At 34.9% G+C, this 26,801-nt stretch overlaps 1 protein-coding gene across 2 annotated transcripts in view; it reads right to left on the bottom strand.

Moving 5' to 3' along the window:
• Positions 1-26,801, bottom strand: part of ROBO2 (roundabout guidance receptor 2) — a 400,096-nt gene that overhangs the window by 71,963 nt on the left and 301,332 nt on the right. For both annotated transcript variants that reach the window (XM_042810549.1, XM_042810548.1), the window contains exons 9-14: positions 19,874-20,079; positions 15,337-15,418; positions 14,653-14,818; positions 12,818-12,984; positions 8,181-8,302; positions 954-1,185 (exon numbers count right to left, since the gene is read on the bottom strand). In XM_042810549.1, the coding sequence (XP_042666483.1) occupies positions 954-1,185; positions 8,181-8,302; positions 12,818-12,984; positions 14,653-14,818; positions 15,337-15,418; positions 19,874-20,079 (975 nt within the window). The remainder of the gene's footprint in view (positions 1-953; positions 1,186-8,180; positions 8,303-12,817; positions 12,985-14,652; positions 14,819-15,336; positions 15,419-19,873; positions 20,080-26,801) is intronic.

The raw sequence follows: 26,801 nt of genomic DNA on the forward strand, positions 1-26,801 counted from the left end.
AAGGCAGAAACCAAGTTACCCTCAGGACTGCTTACTTGCTGGTCAATAATCATAACAAATTAAAGAGAAAACGTGAGTCCTTCTGAAATGTAAAATGCGTTTGACAATCAGTACTAAATTAAACCTCAGGAGACTACTGTAAGTGATTAAGATGCATCTTCAGTAGGACTGAAAGAGTGCACTCAAAACCCATGAAGACCACGTGAGCATTTAGAAACATCACTGGTATTTCTTTCCTATGTTTTGAAAGAAATCAATGATACAAAGTGAGAAGATGAACCCTCACTTTTGTGATCACTTTTCTTTTATAGAGCAGAGTTGATGATGACTGCTCAGGTTCTCCAGGCACAGGTTATTCTAGATAGATAGACTTCTTATACACCAAGAGAAAAGGATAAAAATTACATATCTCAACTCAATCTCTTTAAATTTTATAAAAAATGGTCTTCAAATGCATAAATATTTAAGTATGAGTATACTGTACTACATGCCATAGGAATAAATGTTTCTGCATTTCAGTGATGTAAAATGTTCAATATGTCTGCACACTGTTTCACTTACATCTAAACGGTACTTAAGAAAACTCTGCAAACAACTAAGTAGGGCAGTTTCATGAACTTTGCTGGCAGAACCAATAGAGTGGCGTGCCTTTCAAACTGAATTTTATTTTCGAAGTGCAGATCGAAGTCTTCTTTTGCATCAACACTGTTTGTAAAAGAATGCCTGCTGCATACACTTGTTAGAAGACTCAAAGCCACTTGCACATACGGAGCAGGTGGAAGTTAGAAGAATACAGAACTGGCCAAATGCTTTCTCCGGGAATACTTACAGTAGAAAACTGATTATGATGTTGAATTTTAATGATTACCTTACATTTAACAAACAGAAATCATGTGGAGCTGAATGAAGGCATGCATAAAATAACCAAAATGATATTTGACTATTTTACTAACCTTCCTCTGTGGTACGAGCAGACTTTGATTCACTGTCCATTCCTTGAAACTCATTGAAGTACGGGCGAACTTTAATTTCGTAAGTGACTCCTTTTTTCAAATTGACCAGAACAGCACTGCGCTCTGTTGGGACTTTGACCTCCAAATTCTGCCATACAGCTGGAGACAGTAGGCCAGATGTTTGGCGGTACATTACTCGGTAGCCCTGAATAAACTGCGATTGGCGGTCAACCTAGAAATGGCATTAAATAATACATCAGTGAACATACTAAAGTAACAAAACATTTTGAAATGAAAGCAAAACTTTTGCCCAGAATACTTTCACCCTTGTGAAAAAGAAAAAAATTAACAACCACTTATGCTGCTGAAATTTAAAAATCAAAATGCCTTCTTGTACCATTGTACCATTATTAATTGTCTCTAAAGGAATATTCTTCTCACATTACTTGTTAGAGAACGTTTCTATTTTACTTTCTGCAGTTATATATATATCATGACAAATGCCATCTTAAATCATAAAACAAGCTCTCACCCCTGCAACAAATGAAAAAAAGAGAACTTTGGCATAATGCTTACTGCATGTAAACTTATGAACATCTTGGCTACTGATGTGCTGAAATATGAGAAGAAAAGAAAAACAAATTCTTTTCTGAAGAGGACAAGTCTTTGAAGAAGCACTGTATGCTTTCAGTTAGTCCATTACTTGGCTTACAGTTGATCTTTTCATGAGATGCTTGGGAAAGTAAAATAAACATTAGACAGATGCAGAGAAAACAACATCTAAGAACATGTGCTGTTTCTTGCGTTCATAGTCTAAACAGTCTCTTTACATCCTGGGGTTGTGATGTACTCAATCCATCAGATGGAGTTGGAATGTTATTTTTGTTTTATATTCTAATTGTTGCTAGGCAGACACAAAAATTTAACAATTGTTTCATAGCTATGAGTAGAATTTTTTATTTGAAGGAAAAACCTAAAGTGTGTTCTATCTGGAAGATGTTGCATTCATATTTTCTCTTGAAAGCAAAAACAATTTGAAATAATGATTTGAGTTATTATAATGTTTGCAAGTAAACACAAACCAAACAACCCATCAAGTTTTACCCATCAGGTAAAATCAAACCAAGTCTAGCTGCTTCTGCATTGTCAAATACTCAAAGAAAATGCAATTAAGTAACAAAGACTATATGACTAGCAGTTTGATAAATTTCTGTGTTACATCCAAGATTCAACAAACAGGGTTTCCTTTCTCTTCTTGACATTCTGCTAACTCAAAGGTACTTCAGAATTAAAGATACATTTGTTTGATTTATCTTCAGAAGAAATGAATTTCAAGCTGAAAACACAAACCAGAGTCTATTACACTTTTGCTATAATCTTGTTATAGTTTATCGAGTCATTCAGAAGGGATGCAGATTCTTAAGACATTAAAAAGCAGGGCAAGCAAGAAGAAAGCTCTATTTGTGAGAGCAAAGCAGAAATGTCTTTCATCAAAACTGTCACTGTTAAAAATCTTGCAACATATGTTACAACAACATTAAGCTTGCATTTTATAAACTTCTCTACATTCACTTTAAGTGAATTTATGCACTGAAAGAGGGATATAACTCACAATAATAGCTTGTTAATACTGAAAGAATCAAGCTGTGTTTTTAAGAAGAACATTAAGCAGCTGTTTCCAGATGAAGGGAGTCTGTAAATCAGAGTAAATTGTTTTTATCCATGTTTGACTTTCATTAATTAAATGTTTTACAGACATAAAGACTTTGTGAACCTCATGTTTACTACAAAATTTAGTAAGAACAGCAACTTCATATAATTTCTCAACCTACCTTACAATATGAGACTATGATGTTTAATAATTAAATACTAAGTTTGGTTCTTGCCCAGCTTTTGTATTAGAAGTTATGCTGAAAGACACCATAACTACTTTAGAACTTTCAATTTTGTTTTTGCTGCAGATCCTTTTAAGCTCTATTGACTCCTGTGCAGTGCAGAAGATCTGAAAATTTAGGACTAAACTGAACAGTAACTGTTTGTTGCCAAGAAATGGTATAAAAAGCGTTTTCTATGACATCATACAAAGAGAAATGCACCTACTAACTCACAAAAAACTTGGATTTCACTAAGCAATTCTCAGTCCATCATACTTTCATATCAGTTTACATATGATATTCAAATTATTCATGCACCTCTCTTTTCCCTAGCTATTAATTTTTTTTACTAGAAAGACTAAACAACATAAGCAATATGAAAACATGTGTGGTAGTTGAACAAGGCTGTCATTTGCAGTTGCAGTAAACCAGCTTAACCCGGAAATCATGCCATTTACACAGGTTCTTTCAGTTGAAAGTTTGATTACAACAGAGCCAAATGATCTGCTAGGATTTCAGATTATTGAGTGATTCTGTTGTTGATGGTCTAGGAGGGTACTTGTGAATGAAAATGACAATACGACGCATTTTAATGCTTTCTATAAACACCTAGTTGTATTCAATATCAAGGAAGATACTAAGCTGTCCCTAATTCCCACCTGCAATTAGTCTAAACAAGAGGCACTTTTCCTTTGGTCAGGTGTTTGGGAAGCTGCTCAGGGGTCACTTCACTTACTGAGCAAGTGGATTTTACTTTTTTTTTTTTTTAAAAAATTTTCTGAATAGTACAAAAATACTTCAGGATAATTACACAGATTAACCAGAGAGATGTGAGACATATATACATAGCTCAAAGTATACGTGAGGAAAATCAAGTGTATTTCACATAAATACATAGATACATACACATACATATGCATTTATGTCTATATATACAAATAATCTTATATATATATTACAAAGCTTGTAACTTCATCCTTTTCTATTCTTACGTGGTAATTACATGTCACTTCAACAGCAGGCCACTAAAAACATGCTTAGTGTTAAAGAATAGCATTCACTTGTGCTAAGCATAAAGTAACTATAGGATTAGTACACATTTGCATGTAGGTAGAGTTGCAGAAATGTGCACTGTGATGTGATGAAGGAATTTAATAATTTCTAGTTATTTTCATTTCTCTCTCACTCTTTTTTTTTTTTTTTTTTTTTTTTTTTTTAAATGTACTTCCTCTTACAAAGCACTTAGCATTATTACAGAGATTGCAATAATTTTCTCTGCTGAGTACTGGGATCACAGAACACAATATCTGTGATGCTCTAAGCTGCTTTAGAAAATGTAGGAGCAGCTGTGGAATCCCCTCATCAAAGGAGGGCTGTAACAGGTGCTGGTCTAAAGACATTTTCTACCTCAGAAGATGGATGGCAGAAAATGCAGATGCTCCTTTAAAAGGCAGAAGACAGCAATTACTGGATGGGTTCTGTTCAGCAGTGACTCTATGCTTTAAGGCAACCTACAAGCATAATTGGTCTTGCATGCTCTCTCTCTTTTTGATGAATGTATAGTGCAAGAGGTATCTATAAAGCTGACAGTAGCTCTCCATTTCTGCAGAATACAAAGTTCTTTTTTTTCCTGCACATACCACAACTGAATATAAGACAGGTTCAGTGACTATGATCACTCTGTAGGCTATTTGCTTGTTAAAAGAAATAAAGGGCAAAACAAACAAACAAACAAACAAACAAAGCAAAACACCCTCATAATGTAGATTATGCTGCAAATACAGGATGCATTCAGGCAATCCAGCTAATCCACACTCTCAAGACATTTTCAATATGCTCTTGGGTATGTAAGCCTCAACTCCAAAATATCCTAAGAACTCTGCTCCTAAACCAGTACACACAGTAATTCTCCATCTGGGCAAGATATCTTTCAAACTGTGCTGAGCTCAATACCATGGACTACATTGGGCTTACATGGCTGCAGCCTGTGGGAAGACCATGTGGGACTAGTTCAGGAAGGATGGTATCCCATGGAAGGAAACCCCACATGGATCAGGAACACAGAATGACCATGGAGGAATGGCAGAGATGAAGCAATCTGACTGACTGGCAGTCAGTTTCCTTTTCCTCTGTGCTGCTCAAGGGGATGAGATAGAAGAGGCTGGATGTCGGAGGGAGATGGTTTTAATTTGCTTTTAGTTCTCACTGCTCTAGTCTGTTACCAACAAGCAACAAATTACATTAATCTCCCTATGCTGAGGCTGTTCTGCCCCTGGTGGTAATCAGTTAGTGATCTGCCTGCTTTTATGTTAACCGATGAGCTTTTTTCCATCATATTTTTCTGTTGTTCTGTTGATGAGGGGAAGTTGGAAAGCAGCATGGTGGAGTGGAGCTACATATTGGGGTTAAATCACTCCACAGGCTCACAGTGTTCTCCAAAAATTCAAACAGCACTAGTATTTATCTACCGATAGGAACAAGACAAAAGGTGATGATACACTGCAAGACTGTCCAGTAGGCTCAACTCAAACTTCCAGTGAAGCACAATCATTTAAAATCAATGTCAAATTAAAAGACAGAGGCAAATAAATTACTCTTCTGCACTGTAGCCTCAAAATTCCTGTAAGGCAGCTGGGATTTCAAAGCAGCAATTATTTCGCCACTCTGAAGAAGTGAATTTTTTCCTGATTATGCCACAGGGCTCCTACATAATGCTAGGAAACTTCTTACATTTGGCCACTAATTAAACTTCCAGTTTAATGCTCAAAGTGAGAAAATTGAGGCTGGAAAGTGCTGAGCTATACTTGAGGTTAGCTACAAAAGTTCTTTGAGTACATATTATGCTGTAACAATGCAAATATATTTGACAGAAATAAAAATAAATCAGGCCAGAGGTTTAAAGTTAGGCAACAGTCAGTGACTATAAATATCTCTGGCACCTTGTCTACCTTTATGTACGGTTGGGATTATTACACAGTTTTATCCTTCTGATGATAAATTCAGTATTATTTGTGAAACACTCAAATGTTACAGTTGAGAGCATGACAGATAAGCACATGAGACAAACTAATATTTTTTTTATTCAATGCTGGGCTTCAGTTGTATGAATTTCCTAAGATCTGGTAGCACACACTGAATAAAGAAGATAAAAGAAATGCTGAATAGCTTTATTAAGAACAGATACTCTATGTAACCAGATAGTTACAGTTGTACTTTAGTACTTAGGCACACGAGGGATAAATTTATGTTACAGTGACAACCTAGCTTTTTACTCCTTTTTAACATTGGCTTTGTAAGCCTAATCTTTTCAAACAGATGAAATATATGGGCACATACTTAGACATTTTATTTCTAAACATTTTAAAATTGCAAAACAGGAACAAAATTATTTGTGAAATTTTAAACTGAAATTTTAAAAATATGTATGGAAAGAAAGAAAAAAACAAAAACATCTCAGAAAGAAGAGAGAAATTGGTAAATTTGTTGGGAGTCAAGACACCAGAAACTCTGGAATAGAGGAAGTTTCTTGTCATTTATTGTTTGAATACTGGAAGTCTTACGATTCTCTCTGCACTTCTGTCCTTCTGTATCCTACCTACGCTATCTAACCACTTCATAAGAACAGAACTTTATTCTCTGGATGGAGCGGCTGCTTTCCTGCTACTATGGTTAATTAGTTGTTTTTGTTCTGGTTGCTGTTAAGTTTCTAATTAGCTGTTCCAGATACTTTTTTTGTGCGTGCTTTTCTTCCCTCAGGCAATTCTAAAACATCTCTACACAGGTCTATTCACTTGTCAGATGGCATACTGTCACTGCTTTGAGGGATCTTTCCAATGAGCTGATACCCCTGATATCTTTAATGATATACCTTAACTTGCCATATTTTTTTTTGCTCATTAGTAGTTCAGTAGAGGCACCAAGAGACTCTCCAACCATAATATTTCATTATAATACAATGAACGCTATTACACTGCATAAAATTGAATTCCATTTACAAATAGGGAAAAAACCTATGTAATTTTGTTTCTGCTATCTCTAACACACAGTAAAGGACTTGAAGAAGCACCACATAGATGTCATTCAAGTTTACAATTACTGGCTGCTAACATTCAAAGTCTCTAACCTACTGAACCATCTGCTTGGGCAAAAAGTCTTTCTGCAAAGGCACTTGGACCAGAAAGTCAGTCTGTCCTGGATTTATTTAGCTGTAACAGACAGTATTTTTAGAAGGACAAGCTGAGTGTTAACATCAACAACAAAATGCAATGACACATTTTTAAAATAATCTTCTAAGAAAGACTAATTTGTGCACTTCTCCATTCATTTTTAATCTGGCCCTTACCATTGAAATCTGTTGAAACAAAGATGACATATAAGCCCCCATAAATACATCGGAGATGTGTAAAAACTGCAGTATTTCTATAATACACGATCTATCCATATTTCTATTCTATTATATAGACCTCTGTACACATGAAACTCTTAACAATATTACCTGTAGAAGAAAACTTCTGAGTATTGTGAATATCTCTTTAGCAGAATTCATTCTATATAATGTAACTGTTGCAGTGATGGGCATTGCAATGTTGCAATGCATTGTGTTCATCTCACTATTCTAACCATGACTCTCCTTCCTCTGGGACACATACTCCAAAAGCAAAGCCCTTATTTGTGGTGTGGAGTGCCCTAGGAACAATCTCTTTCTAAGAGATTGTAAGAGAAACATGGAATTTTAAAAGCCATATGCTATATCTTCTCTGAAATTCTACCCAGTAGTTTGGTCCCTCAAATAGGTTAGCTAAGTACTGCCAGAAACATTCTGGTCTTCTGTAATGAAAGGAAGTCCACTCACTGAGGGTAAGGCGTATGCCAGAATACCAGATGCTACCCATGGATCAGGCATCAGCATAACATTGCCTACTTTTCAACAAGCGCACTATAGAAATCTATTTCTGCATTTTAGCATCACCAAACAATAGAGTATTCTCAAGGGGTTCTCATGCTTTTAAGTGGAAAGTGTTTTTTTCATACAACATTTTAATGATGATAGTTATTTTTGCTATCCACAGTTATGAATCCACAGATCAATTACCCTTAGATTATGGTGTTAAACATAATTCATTTTCATAATTAGACATCTATCTCCCTTTAAGCTGAATGGAGAAAACCTTCAATCTGCCTGACCTAAAGGAGAAAATGAAAAGATCGTTTCATCTACACATATTCCTGTATGACATTAGTTCAGTAGAGCAATTATGCAGGTCAAGACCAGAGCTTTTCAGTATAGAAAAAGAAATGTAGGGACAAATAGGCAAAATTAGGTAAAGCAAGGCAATTATATTGAAAGCCTTACTGTCCAGGTAACTTGAACTGTTGTGGGTGTCAGCACAACGGGGTTATGCAGGCGTACAATGACGTCTCCCAGTTCCTTCTGGACTTGCCTGTGATCCACACCTTGTGCTGGTGGACTGATATCTGCCAGACAAAACAAACACATGAAAGCATTATTTTAACGAGAAAATATGCATGACAATTGGAATTACTGAATAGCTTAATGACTTGACTTAAGCACCCTCTTACAGCAGTGTTTTTAAAACAATAGAGTGCTAAGCTTCAAATGTGAACTACCAAACATGGCAAGTAACAAACTAATCATCCACCTTTGGCCGCTTAAGAAATCGGGAAAGAAAAATACATTAAAATGATTATTCAGAGTTGATAGTAATGCTTTCTCAAATCTCGCAAGTGATGAGAGAGATTCAATTATTCACTAGTTCTGCAATGTTCAGATAATAATAATGTCAGCCAGATATCTGGAACCAAACTGCCTAGCATAATTTAAGAAAATGAACAGGTTTTTAACTTTCCTGGAGCATACATGACACTTAGTTATTATATGTTTCCAAATTGTCACTAAACTTTCCCTCCTTATATATACCATGCACACGAGAAACCAAATGCAACAAATAGCAATTTTTTTTTCAAAGTGACTTTTCCCTTTACAGATAAGATAATGAAATCTAGCACAAATACGAAAAGTAAAAATTTATTAAATCAAAACGATTGTGATTTCATGAAAGATCAATAAAAATAAAAACACTTTACCATGGAAATTTTCTTTTCAAGAGTATGCTAAACACTCCTTCAAAGAGAAGGGAAAAACTATTTCTTCTAGTAAAAATAAGGAGTTTGATCACTTAGTATAAAGGTCTATAGAAAACTACGATTCTACCTCCAAGCACCACATGTGGTCCTTGTACCTAGTTCTTAAAGATCTCATTTAGGTTACTGCATTTTGGCTACTCATTTTGGATAAACCAAAGGAAGCTGTATTACCATCCATAAACAGCAAATATAAAGTATGTATCAGAAAATGAAGGAGATGTACAATGTGAATATCTTCAGTATGCCTTTTTAGTGATAATTCTTAGATATTGCCATTTTTTGTTACACTGCATCAAAAAAAGAATGTTGGTCTAAAACTGTTCATTAGCCAATACTTCCCTGCATCTCCCTTCCCTTTACTCCAGACAGAGATAAAGGTAATTTCTAGGAGACAATGAAGTTTGGACACATTCAGTGGCTCCTTCAAAGATCTTACAATGCCACTCCTGTCATTGTTCATACTAGTTGTCTATCTGTAAATAGATATTCCTAAGCAGATATACATGTATTGATTATTTCTGTTTCAATTTGTTGTTAATTTGTCCAGAAAGATACAAGCACAGATTTTATTCTAAAAAGTCTGATACATTATAGCCAGGCCTGCCTACACATTTTTGAATTCTGCTTGGTTTTCTCATGGGACTCATTAGCCAAAACCACTTTCCGTCTTTTTGGATAAATCAAATGTACTCAGAGAAGAAAAAACACACTTAAAAGCCCTCTTTTTCCCCTTTGATGTTCTTAGGGTATGTGAGTATGTTGTATTTGACTTTGTCTTTCTTTTTAACCTAAATATTATTGAGAAGAAACAATAATGCTTTTAGAAATGAAGCACTTAAATATGACAACAATATCTGAATCGCAGGCCTTCAGATTTTGAAATAAGCTTGATTCTGGTAATCAATACCTCAACTTCATAATCCTGGATTTTATGGGTTCATTGCTACCAATAAACGATAGAAACACATGCTTCTACTGATACTCAAATGCAGATCGCTCCATGGGTCTCCAAAAGGAATATAAACAAAAAACAGTTGTCAACAAGAGTGAAGGAGCTTATCTAGCAAATCATGTCTATTCAAAGTGACTAACAAATAGAGAGATTCAATAAAATAGTTCTAAGACAGCAACTCAGACTGGTTTGCAGAGCATTCATTTACACTACTATTCATAGAATCTGTGATCCTTGATAAAAATTTACATATATCTATCAGTGCCTATATTTGAAGTTAAATTATGCTGTAGTATACAACTGGCCAAATACTTACATTCCCTTAGTGAATAAGTCATTTCTATATAGTGTTTCTTTATGAAATATATTTTATCATAGAAAGAAGTACGTAAAACTCAAGGAAATAACATGGATTAATATCAGTAAGAAATTAATGTAAGATGTACATGTGGAATTCTGTTTATTCATAATTCATTTGGAAACACATTTATACATGACGGTCACGTGCAACGTCACACAATGAAATATTCACATTACTAGAGACTCCTAGTGGGAAAGCAGTTGACCTACCCATAAGCAAATGTTGGCATAATAAAATCATGACTCATGGAAAAGCAGCTCAAAAAAGATATCCTAATTAAAATTAAGAGATCTCTAAATTTAAATTGGTGGTGTATTTTCTCTAAGTTTATTTTACAGCTTCCAGTGAACTTTCTACTAGTAGATAGTAATTTAAATTGCAAGGATATGATTATACATAGTTTCATACATGATTTTAGATAGTTTCCTTGAAGTGCTTTTTAATACATGATCTGGTCTGCTAATAATCCAACCAGTAAGTCAAATCTTTTCCTACAGCAATTACTGATTTCTCTGTCCTGATTTGACAGAAGTCATTCAAGGTAAGCCTTTTGAAAGCCCCTTATTGTCTACTTGTAGTTCACTGATGAAAATATGCATAAAATTATACTACTTGCCTTTTGCTATGCTTATTACCAGGAAATAAAACGCCAGATATTAAAGCTGCAAAAGACACCTGTTGCAAATTAGTATTATATAGTATGGTTATAGCTGCTTCTCTCTTCTTCAGTGGTCGCTGTGAACAGGCTTTCCTGCATGTGTCAGCTTCCTCTGTCAGCCCGAATTGAATTCAGGCATAATTAGAAATCACATCAAAACATTATGCTAATTTTCAATTGATTTTATGATTTAATTTCATTAAACTGGAGGTTACCAAAGAAGCTATAAATCCTGTACATGTTTCAGTGTGCTTGACTGCTAAACAGCTTCTGGAAATGGAAGATGCAACACATGCTGTAGCTAATTAAAAGACATGTTTTTACTGAAATCAAATTGCTTGTCAGTATGTCAGATAAAAAGTCTTCACTTGACATTCAAATGCCAAATAAAGTTGTATTTTTAACTAAGTGATAAGTTATTCAGACTAAAGGCTGGTGCAAAGAAAAACATAAGTCTTCTTATCACAACAGGAGAGTAAGAAAGAAGAAAAGTTGCAATACTCAATGGACAGTGAAGCCATGAAATCCCTCCTCAACTTATTCCTTCAGCTTTTCAAAAAACGTCTCTTTCTCCTTTTACAATAATGATTTGTATTTATTATTGCTATTAATATTTTGAGGAGGATATATTATATTATAAGATATAATATATATATATAATATTATATATATATATAGGATATATAATAATATATTAAGGACAGATTTATTCAGGAATAGACTGGAATGAGAGGCTGGATCTAGTGGCTATGTGATAAAGCAATACCACCCCATTCATTTCCTTTTTTCCATTCAAGACCTACAAAGAACATAGTTCCAATTACACATGCTGGAGACTGACCCAGGATGCACAGGCACTCCCACACAGTTTTCTAACTTCCGTAAACAGGGATAGATAATCTCAATGTAAATTAACCGTGAGAGGAGCTATTACTTTGAAAATGAAGAAATCGTGATTTAAAAAAGATGATTAATTCCTGTACCTCAATATGCTTAATGCAAAAGTACATTCTTGAATGAAGTACTGAAGCAATATGTTCTTAAAGCCAAAAAAAAAACATGCTGTGAAGTGAAATTTGTTTATGGCAGCTGTACACATTTAGAGCAGAGTATAACATGAGCAGATTTTATAGTCATCAAACAGTCCTGAAACAAGAGATGGAGGATCACAGCTATCAATTGTATCAGTAGCCTACAAATAAGGGATTTCCTTTCAGTCTTCCCTCCGGGTTTATTATACAGTGAATTATGAATGCAAAAATTCAGAAATGCTGATATAAATTGAAAGTCTATACATTGCTCAGAATAGCTTTGAAATACTCTCCATCATACAGATGCCTTAATTTATATGAATAACCTGCACAAATGTTGGAGTAGATTTACCAATATGCTATGGACATTTTTTGCATTTCTTTATGTATTAATTAGTATTAATACTAATGCAAAACAAGGTGTTTTGCCTGTCTGGCTTTTGTCCTTATTATGACAGTGTATCTCTGCTAGATAATGGAGATGAATTAAGAATTGAAAATAGAAAGTAAGGATACAACAGAAGAGGGCATGTTCAGAAAAGTTTGAGTGCCATCAAGAAGCATACCTACAATCTACAACCTGCAAATTAAAAATATGCCAAGGCACTGGAGAGCTCAACTATCCTTAGCTTTCTCCTAAATTCCAGATTAATAAAGCAATTTGGAGACATTGGACTGTCTTTATTAGTTAAGTTGTATTCAAGATTCCTTCAGTCAGAGTGATAACATAAAATGGACAAACCTAATGGTCAATTTTCAGTTTCTTTTTTTTTTTTTTTTTTAATTTTAGCTCAAGCATGTAAGCCATAGTAATTACTCTTACCTTGTGTTCGGACAGGGTCTGACATAGGGCTGGGATCACTCAGACCTTGTGAATTGATAGCTCTCACCATAAACAGGTAGATTGTATTGGGACGCAGTCCTCTCACAGTGTAGAGAGTGGTCTTCACGTGGTTAGCCACTGTTTGCCAACTATTGCTCACAGATTGACTGCAATAAGAAAATGTTGAAGATTATAGACTAACACATAAGAAAACAAGGAAATAAAAGGGAATCTGCAGGGAAAAAAAATAGTAAGAAAAAGACAAAAATAAGATTTTATAGTTTTAGTTAACAAAAAACTTATAAAAAAATGACAGAGCTTTCAAAGTATTTCTCCTTTCACTAAAAGCAAAAGCTTTTTCTATCACTCTAGCAAACACCTGCAAAAGGAAAGTGTGGAAAGCAGCAAAGGAAATTTGAATGATAAATAGGCCAATCTTAAACATAAACCTTAGAAAAGAAAAAGATGTTAAAAGAATAAATTTCTATGTTGTTAAGTAAATTATGTCAACAGCTGTCATTAGAAAAAAAAATGCTTGCACTACATTCTTACTCAAAGTTAACAAAGAATCTTCTGAAAAAAAGCTTGTAAATTAAGAAAACTATATGAATATTCTTTATGTCACTACATTTTCATTTGAATGGTAATATAGTTAGATTACAATCCACCATATGAAGACATTTCAGCTGTAATTGTTAGAATTGCTTTTAATAAAAATCCTTGGCTCCTGTAAAACTTCTTGATGGCATGCCATAAAAGCTTATACAAGGTGAAATATCACAAAAGTTTATAGACAAAATTTGACTTTATTCTGCTTTTTTGTACAGAATTGACCAAAAAATGTAACATCTTGAAAAAAAAAAAAAAGAAACTGCTATTTCCATTTTGTTTCTATTGTTTCATTCATTTAATGCATTAAGAAAAGTACAAGTCCCAGAACAAAATCAGCAATCAGCAATCCACAATAATTGGATTTTGTATATTAATGTATGCAGATAAAACATTATCACCATAATGTTTTAAATTTGTAAGCATATAATTTGATAAATTCCTGCTAGAAGATTAATTAAAAGATAAACTATTATTATTGGTCATTTTTTGAATATGTTGATGCAGAAAAGCATGTAAGAAAGTGCACACTCATGCAGAATACTACTCTTGTAATACACATGAGGGATACAACTCATGCTTAAACAAACTTGCTGAATTGGGGCCCAGGAGTTCTTTCCTACAACGCATTAAGTGCTGCTGTGTGGAATAGAATAGCTGGATCCTCTTCAACTTCAGGCTGCATGATGAAATCCTGAATTATGAACACCAGCCTTTTCAGTTAAAAGTTTTATTCCATCTAAAACAGTTAAATGCAGAATTTTAAAGTTCTTTAACTATTTAATGGTGCTGTTTTAACAAGAACAGGAGAAGAAAAACACAGACTGATTTAAAGGTTGCCCATTAGTTTTCAGTTTGTTTGCATTACAACAGACTAAGTAACTCAAGCCCAAATTTTTTGAAATACAACATTCCCAGGGTGATCATTAGAACTAAGAAAATAGTAACAAATAGTGAGTACATTGTCCATTTATGTTTCTACTGACCTGAAGAAAAAGTTAAATGCTTCACTACTTCACGACTTAAGAAAATGTGATGACATATAAAAAAACAAAACAAAACACTTAAAAAGTAAGAATCAATGCCTGCCATTGGAGCTAAATCTTTTACTGAACTTTTAGCGATAAATGTAGAAACCAGAAGAACACCACAATACCAGAACAGCTGGTACTAGGATTTAAGCAAAATTAGACAGGAAGGAAATTAAAGTAGAATAATTCACATACCTAAAAGCTTCAATGATATATGCACTAGCTGGTAGGCTTCCGGGGGTCCCTGGTTGCCAGGACAGGGTGACACTGTTCTTAGTTACATCAGTGACCTGAGGTTTGGATGGTGGCCCAGGAAGGTCATTTATGTCATAACTTTTACTGACTGTTGCTCCACCCAACTCTGCAAGGAGCAAATGTAAAATAATTACTTTTTGTTGTCAATTAGATAGTTTGACCAAAGTAGAAGGTTAAAAGGAAAAGCATGCCAAATATCTGCATAATCAGCTAAATCAGTGCTTTTAATTTGTTAAGAATTAAGTCAACTATTGTATTATCAGGTATATTTTTTTAGAAAGAACTATCATTCCCTACATACACATTCTAGGAAAAAAAACCCACAAAACTCAAAAGTTTATATAAAAAAAAGAAAAAAGAAGTAACAGAAAAAACATGTTTTGTTCGTATTTACATAAAATGTCAGAGCATCAGCTACTAGAACTCTGAGAAAATTCCTATATGCAGATCAATTCCAGTGGTAGCAATGAAGTCTGAGATGTGAAGAAACAAATCCTTCCCACTTAAAACCTTCTCTATTTCACACCTAGCATTTCTAGAAGACACTATTTGACTCATAAGGCTCTATTTTACACTATACTTTCATTTTGTGCTATCTGAAAATGGCCTCTGCATATTGCTTACCTGTCACATCCAGAACAGCACTCCACGATGTTTCCCCACTTGAACTTGTTGCAACGCAAGTGTAAGTTCCAGTATCAGACAGCTAGACATTAAGAACATGTAAAACAAGTTTTACCTTTCGGAATCATATGACAGAATTTATTCTAATTTTTTTCCCTATATATTTATTGAAAAGAAAGACTTATTTTACACTTTACAACAGCCTAGAAGGCACCAGATATTTGAAAATAATAATTTAATGGTGGCTTACTTTTAGAGGACTAAAATAAGATTGTTTTTAATACTTTTCTAATTTTAATTTTCATATTCTTAATTGTATCAGTGAAGTATGTAAATGCTACAGAAAAAACGTTTCAGACAGTGTCAATCTTTTTATTGTTAAAAAATCCAGCTGAAATCAGCAAACAATACAACAACAATTTTTCCTTAGAGGATGAAAGCTCACAGTTCATTATTCCACGATGACAGAGAGATACTCTCAGGAAGTGGAATAGTCTCAGGAAGGCTATTCCATCATCTTATGGTTTTATGACAGATGAAGACATATTTATACAGGTCATCAACACAAAAGATCTTAACAAGGGTTATCTCTACACACAGTCCTCCAAGCAATTTTAAAACCGTACTGTTAAACCAGATCATACACCATGCTTACCTTTCTTCTGTATCACATGAAATTTTATTTCAGTCTTGCAAAGCAGTTTGGTAGCTAAACACTCTAAATTGTGATTCCTATGTCAGTTCATATAGTCCAAATTTATTTTTGGAAAGATTTTTAAATTATCCCATCAATATTAATCTCATTATTGTTCTTATGAATTGTTGTTTTACTGGAAAATTTGCCATGTATTTTACTATTCCTTACTTTGATTTAAAGTAAAGATTTATGTGACAAGAATTAGAGAAGACAACAGAAGTGGATGGAAAACTGTGACTTTGCAAAGTACAGAACATCCAGAAGAGTTGTCCTACCACTATGTATAAAGAATGGTAATCTGGAGATTGAAGAAGAGGGAAAATGCTGAGTCTAGTGATAAAGGAGAAGAATTACATTCACCATCAGTTGATTTAATGAAAGTAGGGCCACATTCAAGAAGGTTTATGGGACTTTAAGGGATTATAATTTGTGATCTGGAAAACACAGGTTGGAACTATAACAAATGGTCATACACAACTCTTTGAAAAGAGTGTAAAAACAAATTAGTGAGATGTTCCTTAGATTATTGTTTACACATAATTTAATTGATTTTTAATTATGTACTGTTAGAATTTTGTTGGCATTTTCTTCCAATAGACTGGGACTATGCCATTCTTAGGGGAAGAAAGCAACCAGTTAATGACAGTTTATCAAAAAAAGCATAACTTGAATTCTGCCATGAAATATAAGGAATACTTAAACTCCTCTGTCAGTGTCTCGGAGATTCAAAATACAGAGATCATAGAATAATAGTATGGTTTGGGTTAGAAAGCTCCTTTAAGGTCAATCTAGTTCCAACCTCCCTGCTATAGGAAGGGACATCTCCCATTAGACCAGGTTGCTAACAGCCCCATTCAGCCTAGCCTTGAATGCTTCCAGGGAGGGGGCACCCACAACCTCACTGGGCAATCTGTTTCAGCATCTCAAAACCCTCACAGTAAAGAATGTTCCTAATATCTAGTCTAAATCTATGCTCTTCCAGTTTAAAGACATTTCCCCTCATCCTATCACTATGTGCCCTTATAAAAAGGCCCTCCCCAGCTTTCCTGCAGGCCCCCTTCTGGTATTGGAAGGCCGTCATAAGATCCTCAAGGAGCCTTTCCTTTTCCAGGCTGAAGAGCCTCAACTCTCTCAGCATGTCCTCATTGATGAGTGTTCTAGCCCTCTGATCACCTTTCTGGCCCTCCTCTGGACCTGCTAACTAAATGAGAAAGATTCTTGAAAAGAGACAGATTTCTGGAGGAGGGAGCCTTACAGCATTCTGAAGTACTGTATTCTGTTTTGCTTCTGAGTTTTTGTGAAATCTACGATTCTTCATTATGTGATAATTGAGGATGCTGTGGTTCTCAACTTCATTTGTGTCCCACCATGACAGATGGTGTATGGCATATTCAATGAAGTATGTGGTATACACAACAGACTAACTTGCAGAAGGCTAATTCAACATACAAAGCAAGCTGGAAGTATGGTGAATTACCTAACTTCCAGTCTGCAGACAGATTAGATACAGACATATTCTATTGATAATTCAATGATTTATACTTTTTTTTGGTGCTTTAGTGGAGAAAAAAAAAACAACAGGGAAGGTCAATGGAAAAGTGTTGTTATTCAGTATAATAGTTTTCTTCCTTAGTTAAAGCAGACATTTAAATATGGCATAGTACATTTTTACATATCAGAAGGAAGATTTTCACCAGTCTTGACCTTGACCTGTCTAAAATGGTACTGAGTGAACGACGTATGCAGGTTTCTAGTTATCCTCCAGGGTAACTGGATGATTGACTCATTATAAAAATCTCTGGGTTTACATTAATGATTGTTGCTCTTGGTTCACTATGATTTCTGCAGACTATTGAATAATTTGATTTACATACATAAAGAGATTAGTTACATAGCAGAAGAGGATAGTCTCAGAGGCTTAAATAGTAGAGGCTCATCTTTACCCATATCTCTATTTCTTTCACATTGATTATCAATTGATAATGATTAATAATTGTGAGGGGAGGAGATAAGTGAGAACTTAGGCTTGAGGATGAAGGTGATAAATGTTATTCTGAACATAGGCATGTAAATGTACTTGAGCTATTCTTGGGCATATTTGGGGGATTTTTTTGTCCTTAGGAAGTGTTGACAGTTCTTGCTGTAGTACATCTGAAAGAAAAGTTAAACACTCCTGATTTATATCTATATTTAATTCACAAAAATTGCAACCTACAGGAGAATTTTTTTTTTTTTTTTAATAGAATTGTGTAGTTTTGGATGGTAAGTTTGGCTTGAGCAGTGTACATTACTGTTATCAAGGGGTTTACAAGAAGTGTCCTTCTGAGCCTTTAAGGAAAATCAGTTACTAGTGAATGAGCCACTTACGGATCAATAAAAGCTTCATGTCTTTCAAAACCACACTCACTGTTAATATTGTTTCCTTTTATCCTTGCAAGCAATTTTTTTCATTTCGTTTACAGACACTGTGCATCTATCAGCAAAATAAATGCACTGGCACGATTCAGACCCTATTTTGTTATTTGTGTAGCTGCATGCAGACAGGTATCCCAGGAGCTTCTGCCTCATGGACACTCCACAGCAGCCCATCATCGATGCCTGAAAATTTGTTTGAAATCACTAAGCTTCCACCTTTAATTGCTGTTTTCTAACACTACTGGGGAATCTGGAGAATTCAAGCGCACTCTTTAATCCATCTCTACAGGAAAAATGCATTAACCTTCATGGCCTAAACCTGCCTTCAGCCCAGGGAGGAAGGATAAATTGTTTACTCAAGGAAAGCTAGTATAAATTTTTTAATAAATTCCATTTTGTTCCAAGGAGGTTAACAATTCATCTACAATCACTGATGAGATGGCACCAGAAAACAAAACTGCTGGTTACCTTGTCCCTAACAGCTACATTTATGGAAATTTTTTTGGATGACAAATCCATGTTCAGAAATTTATGCTGATTAAATTAAAAGGCTGCTGAAATTGTCTGTAAGTTCTTAACAAGTAAGGACATTATCTTAGTATTTTTCTAGACATACGCTTCTTCACATACACACAGAAAAGTGCAACACCTATTTAAACTGGTAAAAAAATAAAAACCCAAAGAAAGATTAGTGATACAGTGTTTGTCAACAAAGTCTGGTGTTATGCTATCCTGAATACTGCAAGATTTCTTTGCTGTACCTTCAAAGTATAATATTATCATATATATCAAAATGTAAATATTTTGATAGGCTCTTCATTTTGAACAGAAATTCTTCTGCATATGACTGCATGTATGTTACAGCATGAATTGTCATCTCCCATCCATAGCCTTATGAAATATCTGCAGCTAGCATAACATCAGAATTCATCAGCGCAACTCAAGACTGCCAAGACTCAATGATGGAGAAAGAGCATGGCAAAAGTCTTGATGGACTCCCTTGCTAGCACACTGGCTCCCTGGAAATAATGTTCAGGTGTTGAAAATGAATGCCTAACTTTTAATAGAATCGAAAGACCAATGGCTTCAGGGTAAGACTATCTGAAAGATAACCAGATCCTGTCATCTTACATGTCTACCCACCTGCCACTCATGCTTTATTGCAACATAAATAATTATATTTTCAAAGGATTTCTAGTAGTAGTATCTGTTGTTAAGTTGGCTCTTCTTTTTTCCCTTTACTACCACAATGACAAAGTACAAAATAATAAGATTTGTCCTTGGTAAATGCTGCATGGTAAAGGAGACAACTAAGTTAACTTTGAAGTCAGAAGACAGCAAGATAGTAGAGCTGCCTAAGGCGCACTACCAGCTTCATATTAGCCACATACTACTTGTAGCATTTGCTTTGTTATTGTTACTCACCCGCAGAGTTTTAATCTGAAGGGTTCCCTGATCCTGTATGGAAGTTCGAGGGTCTCTGCCCAGAAAAGTGAAGCCTTCTTTTAACCAGCTGATAACAGGAAGCGGGTCACCAGTAGCCTTGCACTTCAGCAGAGCTGTCCCATCCACTGCCAGTGTCTGATTGACAGGCCCCTGGAGGATGATGGGTGGAGGTCTATCTGTCAAGACTGAGCAACGACACATATATTGGCATTCGTGACTTTGACAGTGCTGTGCTACATTTAGATCCTTTGCTTGATCTTGTACCACTTTCAACAGATTGGTCTATGTTAGCCTCAACAGGGCTATGAACATTATTTTTGCAAGACTCACAGATGCATTTTGATATTTGTTCGGTATATTTGAAAACAGTTTTTGTATGGGCTCATTTTGCTACTGTAAGACAACACTTACATATATAAAAGTCTGCTAGCAAAGATCCTCAGATCCATTTATTAAGACACAGTGACAAGAAAGACTTAGAAAAGAACTATGCTGCATTTCTTATTTCATTCAATTTAGGAAAGCACTTACATTACATGTTTGAAAAAGCACAGGATTAAATCTCAGATCAAAATGTTTTTAATGACTTATCACATTTAAGGTCTACAAGAGAAAATCTGTCCAAGTTCAAAGTGAAACACTGTATGAATTTTAGCACAGGTACCAACCATATTCCTCATTCATTCACAACTTGTGAGTAGTCCATAGCAAAAATACCTAAGAGCATTAGAAACATTTAGTGCTACTTAAATGATAACTCTTTCCAGTGGAAAATATTTCAGACTTAATCAAGCCATTTAACAGAGTGCTTACCAGTTCATCTCGTCACCTTTTAAAGCAATGAACTCTGTTATTTTTTTCCTAATAATTTACATTTGCATGCTTGAAATGCTCCATAAGGAATTCTGTAACTAGTGAATTAGTGCATGACTGCATACAAGCCTCATTCCATGGTCAGTGGGATATCTTAAAGACGAGGTAAAATGCTCACGTTCGCTTTTCTTGAAAGAATAATTTTTCATAAATTATTATGCTGTTTATGTACAATTATGTTGTATTCTCACAGTCAACTGATAAACAAAGTATAACTCCGTGTTAATAAATAATGTATTTACACAAAATGAATGTGAAATGTTTGAATTGTAGAAGTAAAAAATGTTATAAAATCTGTACAAGAGAATCCAGCAAACAATTTTTATACATTTACTTGCTACATTGCTACTTTTGTAATCTTTGAACAATCTCACAGTACTAAGTATGACATTAAATATCGTAATAGACAGGATTAGCTCCTAGATGGCATAAAAATCAGACTGCTTCCACTAGTGTCAATTGAGTTTTAATCTTTTATTCTGAGAATCCGGATCATTACATTCCACACACAATGTCCTACTCTAACAATGAAGTGAAAATAACCTATTTGAAGAAATATGCTTTCTATTGTATTCAAGCTGTTCGAGATGCAAACCTCTAGAACCTTCAGTAGATTCAAAGTATTTTTGTTATACTGTTTAATAAACAGGAAATGTTAAGATTATGTTGGTGGCACATTTTGTAATTGTAATAATTGGTTATAAAACAAAAGATACAATGGATTGAATTATAGAAATTAGCAAGACTTGGAGTGTGAGTTTATCACATTTGTTGGAATTTAAACAAAAAAATCCAATGTCAATTCAGATTTTTATTAGCCCAAGAACTTGGAAGCTATTTTGAAAATTCTAAAATATTACCTGCTGACATTAGAGATAGGAAATGAAAAGATAGAATGCAATGCATTTTCATCTTGATATCCAAGTTTAATCTCATTAAGGTTCCTTATGATCACACAGTTCAGTTACTTAGTGAAACAAAAGTCCATCTCAGTTTATATGCACTCAAGCTCTAGGTATGCTGGCAGCGAATTCAAACTAAAATTTAAATTCAATGTACAGCAACTCTCACTTTTCTAGCTAGTAAAAAAATTAAGGAAAAAAACACCTTATTTTGCTAACTTTTCAATTGTTACTTCCTGCATCTAATTGCCTTTCATCTATGTAGCAACGTAAGTATTTTCAAAACCTACAGCATTTCAGATATTGTTCTTTGGCATGCAATTATTATTATTATTATTTTTTTTTTTTACAGCTCAAATGAGGAGCTCATAATCTTTTAAATAGCTTTGATCAATAATGTAATTGAAAGTCTCCTGGCCAGAAGGAATCTTCATTTTCAAGGGTGTTATGGGTGAAAGACCACTACAGGTTTCCATGACACTAAGGCTAAAGGTTAAATGAACACTTAGGGTTTCCACTGATCTGTGAATGACTATATTGTCTTCACAAGTCTGACTTGTAAATCTTCTCTAAAATGTGTGTATATGTGCTTGCATTCCTACTACATAGGTGTCACCCAAAGTAAGGACAGAGAACTCAGAGGTTTAGAAAGATATTGTAATAAGCATCCTTAAGAACAAAAAAATAACGAAAAATCTTCACAAAAGGGTAGGATTTTTTTTAGTTTCTTTAACACTATTGATTTTTTTATTTTACTTTTTTTTTTCTCCTGCTATGAAACATTTGTATCCATTTCACAAAACATTTCGTATGACAAAATCATATTTGCAAAACAAAACTCGAAGTAACCTCAAAATTAATTTCATTCAAAAACAACAACAAAGAACAACAACAAAAAAACATTTTGAAACTATCTTCCAGCAGCCATATATTCACAAGTTCTGGCAGTTTAAAAAATACCAGATTGCTTTTTTGATAAAATGGAGCTTAAATTTTGAGCGGAGTACGAAAGCAAATGTTACTTGCTAATAAACAGTGTATTCCCTATAAATGCAATTTGGATCAACTAAAATTATGTGCAAATTTAGGTGGAATTTGGTCAAATTACAAAATGAAATTAAAAACAGAGAATGACAAAGGAAAATGAGACACAACTCACAGAATTCTTATGATGAACACTACTACGTTAGAGCAGAGTGCTCTCCTGACAGGTGGGAATTATAGAATCATAGAATGGCTTGGGTTGGAAAGGACCTCCAGGATCATCAAGTTCCAATCCCCCTGCTGCATGCACGGCCACCAACCTCCCCATTTGATACTAGACCAGGCTACCCAGGGTCCCATCTGACCTGGCCTTGAACACCTCCAGGAACGGGGCATCCATAACCTCTCTGGGCAGCCTGTTCCAGCACTTCACCACTCTCATAGTAAAGAACTTCCCCCTGACATACAACCTAAATCTTCCCTCCCTCAACTTAAAACCATCTTCCCTTGTCCAGCTGTTATCTACCCTTTTAAAGAGTTGACTCCCCTCCTGTTTGTAGGCTCCCTTTAGGTACTGGAAGGCTGCAATGAGGTCACCCCACAGCCTTCTTTTCTACAAGCTGAACAAGCCCAGCTCCCTCAGCCTGTCTTCGTAGGGAAGGTGATCCAGCTGTCTGATGATCTTTGTGGTCCTCCTCTGGACCCTCTCCAACAGCTTTCTGCCTTTCTTGTACTTGGGGACTCCAGACCTGGATGCAGTACTCCAGATGGGGTCTCACAAGGGCAGAGTAGAGAGGGACAATCACCTCCCTGTCTCTGCTGGCCATCCCTCTTCTGATGGAGCCCAGGATACTATTTGCTTTCCAATCTGTAAGAGCACACTGCTGGCTCACATTAAGCTTTTCACGCATCAAAAAGCGAAAAGGGAAAACAGAGACCATTCCTACCATTCCTTCCTCTACCTTTTTTTTTTTTTTTTTTTTTTTTTTTTTCCCAGAAGCTTCACAAGGGGACATTTGGAAGTGTCACAGTTGCTATAAACTACTTAATATACATTTAATCAGAGATAGGAATGAAGGTGGCCAGATTTGCAGGTGGCTGAACTGTGAGTGATATCAATTACTTATTCCTATTTTCTTTTAAGAGACATACCCCAGCATATTCAATAGATCCACAGTTAAAAAATTGCATTGCAGGCTGGGAAAAATGGCTTAAATTTCTTTTCTAAATCATTGTTGAGCATCCTAAAACATTTCATTCTTATGTTGTCAGAGAAATCTACTGCAGGATGTTAAGCTTGATCCTCTATCCAGTCCTCATCCCAAACAGCAGCTGTTGGGTAAACTGTAGGCCCACCCTACAGCTGAGCAAACAGTTGTCAAATTTTCTATTAATATATATAAATAATGAAATTTAAATAAAGATAGGTAAGCAGATACTGGAACTTTCTTCAAAATATTCTGTGCATGGCTGATAAATCTATGGAATAAATTAAAAATACACTTCATTCTTATCATGAATACACACACAGTTCGAGAGAAGCGCTTGCTTTATTTGCATGATATGTCATTTCAAGATTCCAATCTGCATATTCGCTTCTTGAGTTTGAAAGGAGTGCTAAGATTTGATATTGCTTTTCCAGATGTGCATTAGACAGTAGATCGTATTATAGCCTTTCAAGACAATATAAGATTTGAATTTCAAATACACTATGGGCTCTTAGCATCGTCCATAATCAGCAGAATTATCACTCAACTCAGCATATTTCATCACAGCTAGTAATCTCTTCTCATGTGAACACTTGAGTTAAAAATATTTCCAGTAAAGACTTGTAAGTGCAAAAATGTAACAACTGAAACACTGCTATATATGGTATAATTAAGCACTTGTTTTTCTGCACATGACATATGTTTTCATTCTGTATTGGAACTTCAATTGGATCTAAATTACCCTGGATCAAACAAAAATGTGTTCAAAATGAAAAAGATGGCTCGCCACTATTATTAAATCATTAACCAAACAGAAAAATTCTGGGCTATGAAGTAAAACTGGAATCCCCAGCCAAAAACTGGGACATTAATGCTTAAGTGTATAGCTAGCATGTACAGCATTTATCTTTTATCATATTTTTAAAATCAATAGATTTCCCTTCTGATAAAGATCTCTAGCTTCCATAACTTCTGCTCAACATCAACTAAAACAGATTAGTTAGACATTTATGGTTAACATCCTAGCTGAAAGCAATTAAAAAATATCTGTGATCTAATGGTATGTTCATGTATATAATCTCAGTTTCACAATATTTTGTTGGCACTTTTCTCCTGACCTTACCTGCCCTTTGACTCAAGGATGAAATGGTATTTCTATAAAGCAACCCTCCATTATTTTGTAATGATCACACTGACACTAAGTTCTGGGAAGCATTTCAAGAACACAGGCCTTGTATTCCTTCAGCAGCAGAGCTCAGCAAAGGAGAAAGCATGTCACATTAAATCAGAACTAATTATGATTAAGCTTGCATTTTAGCATGGACATCATTATGAGCTTTCTGTTAACTTTTTAAGTAAACTACTAAAAATTCCAAACAGATCAGGCAGGATTTCTTTTTTTTATCTCATACAAGAAATAGATAAAGATGGACCACAGGTTTTGGCTGTCAAAAGGAAGAATTTTCATCACTGATATCCTTGAACCTGATTTGATCCTCTCGGCCCATGTTGCAGTAAATCTGTACAGCATCAGCAGGTGCAACCATTAACAGCTCAGTGCCCTTCTAGCCAATGTTTGCGTGTTCTATTTATTCCAATCACACTCACGGCACTGAATCAGGCAGTGCTATGGACAGATATTAAAAAATACTGCCTTTCCATTAATTTTAAATGACCTTTTAATCTACATTTAAATTCGAATTGAATGAAAATGCATCATTTTGTCATAGATCATGACAGAAAGGACTTAAAGAGATTGCAGAGCGAAGGTTAGCCTTTAGTCTCCAGAAACTGCTTTAGCAAAAAGCAATATGCTTGTAAAGATGCAAGGATAAGGCAGAAATTATCTCCCCTTGTCATAAAAATATAGACAGCTTTTGGAAAACTAAGAAAAGGCATCAAATTAATGCTCAGACCTCTATAACATGTGCCTGAGCCTCTCTACCTGTCATTTGTGATGAATACGCTCTTATGAAAAGTCAGATTATTCAGAATTAGACATCTTTTCAAACTTTCATGGTGCAGGCAGGTCTCTAAGGGAACCATAAAAGTAGACCTCTGCATATAACAACAGTTTTAATGGCAAAAATTCATCAAAGTCTGTCAGGAGAAATTTAATGATTCCGTTAAGATAAGGAATAATGATGCAAGGGAATGCCATGGTCTCCTAGCGTTAGAGGAATTCTCTTGCTGTTAACATTAAAGGATGTAAACTGCCTTCTAGCCACAATAAGATGAAGAGGGGTATCAATAGGATTTCTGACGCATGTAAAGGGTTGATGTTTGTACACAGACCAAGGTAAACTTCAAGGCATGATAAGATTCAAGCCCAAAATTCTGAAAGTGAAAGCATCATCAGATCATGCAGCACTTTTCCTTTCTTGCCAACTCTACTCTGCCAGTGTATTTAAATAACTCTTTACACATCTAACTGTACTGAAAAATTGTTAGAACACAGCACTGAGGAAGTAAAGTACCTTTGTGCCTTTTTCAGATGTAAACTAAAAGGCTACAGTACATAGCTGTTATATTTTAACAGTGCTCCAGTAAATTCAAGGCAACTGTGTTCATTTAAATTGAGCTAAGAATATTTCCAAAAAAGTTGCCTAACATAATACTGAAGGCTGGGACCAAGACAAGTACTTAGACTTGTTTATTTCTGCACCCCAGCCCATTATTTTAGTCATAAAACTATTAATTCTTCATAATCTTTTTGCAGTCCTACTTTAGCTCTAAAGAACTGAGCAGCCTCCCTTCTTCCCAACCCTATTCTAAGTTGCTTTGTCCTTTGTTTGGACTATTAAGAATTGTGTGCAAAATGCAAACTACATGTCAGCATGTCAGTCTCTTATTGATGCTGTAGAGAACTGTGCAGAGATTCTTGCAGTTTTGTAGAAATGTTTTGTAGAAATTCACCTGTTAATTTTTATGAATTAAGTG

This window comes from Centrocercus urophasianus, unplaced genomic scaffold (genome assembly GCF_019232065.1).
Source record: "Centrocercus urophasianus isolate 14NV4802_14NV808 unplaced genomic scaffold, USGS_Curo_1.0 seq_12, whole genome shotgun sequence".
NCBI lineage: Eukaryota > Metazoa > Chordata > Aves > Galliformes > Phasianidae > Centrocercus > Centrocercus urophasianus.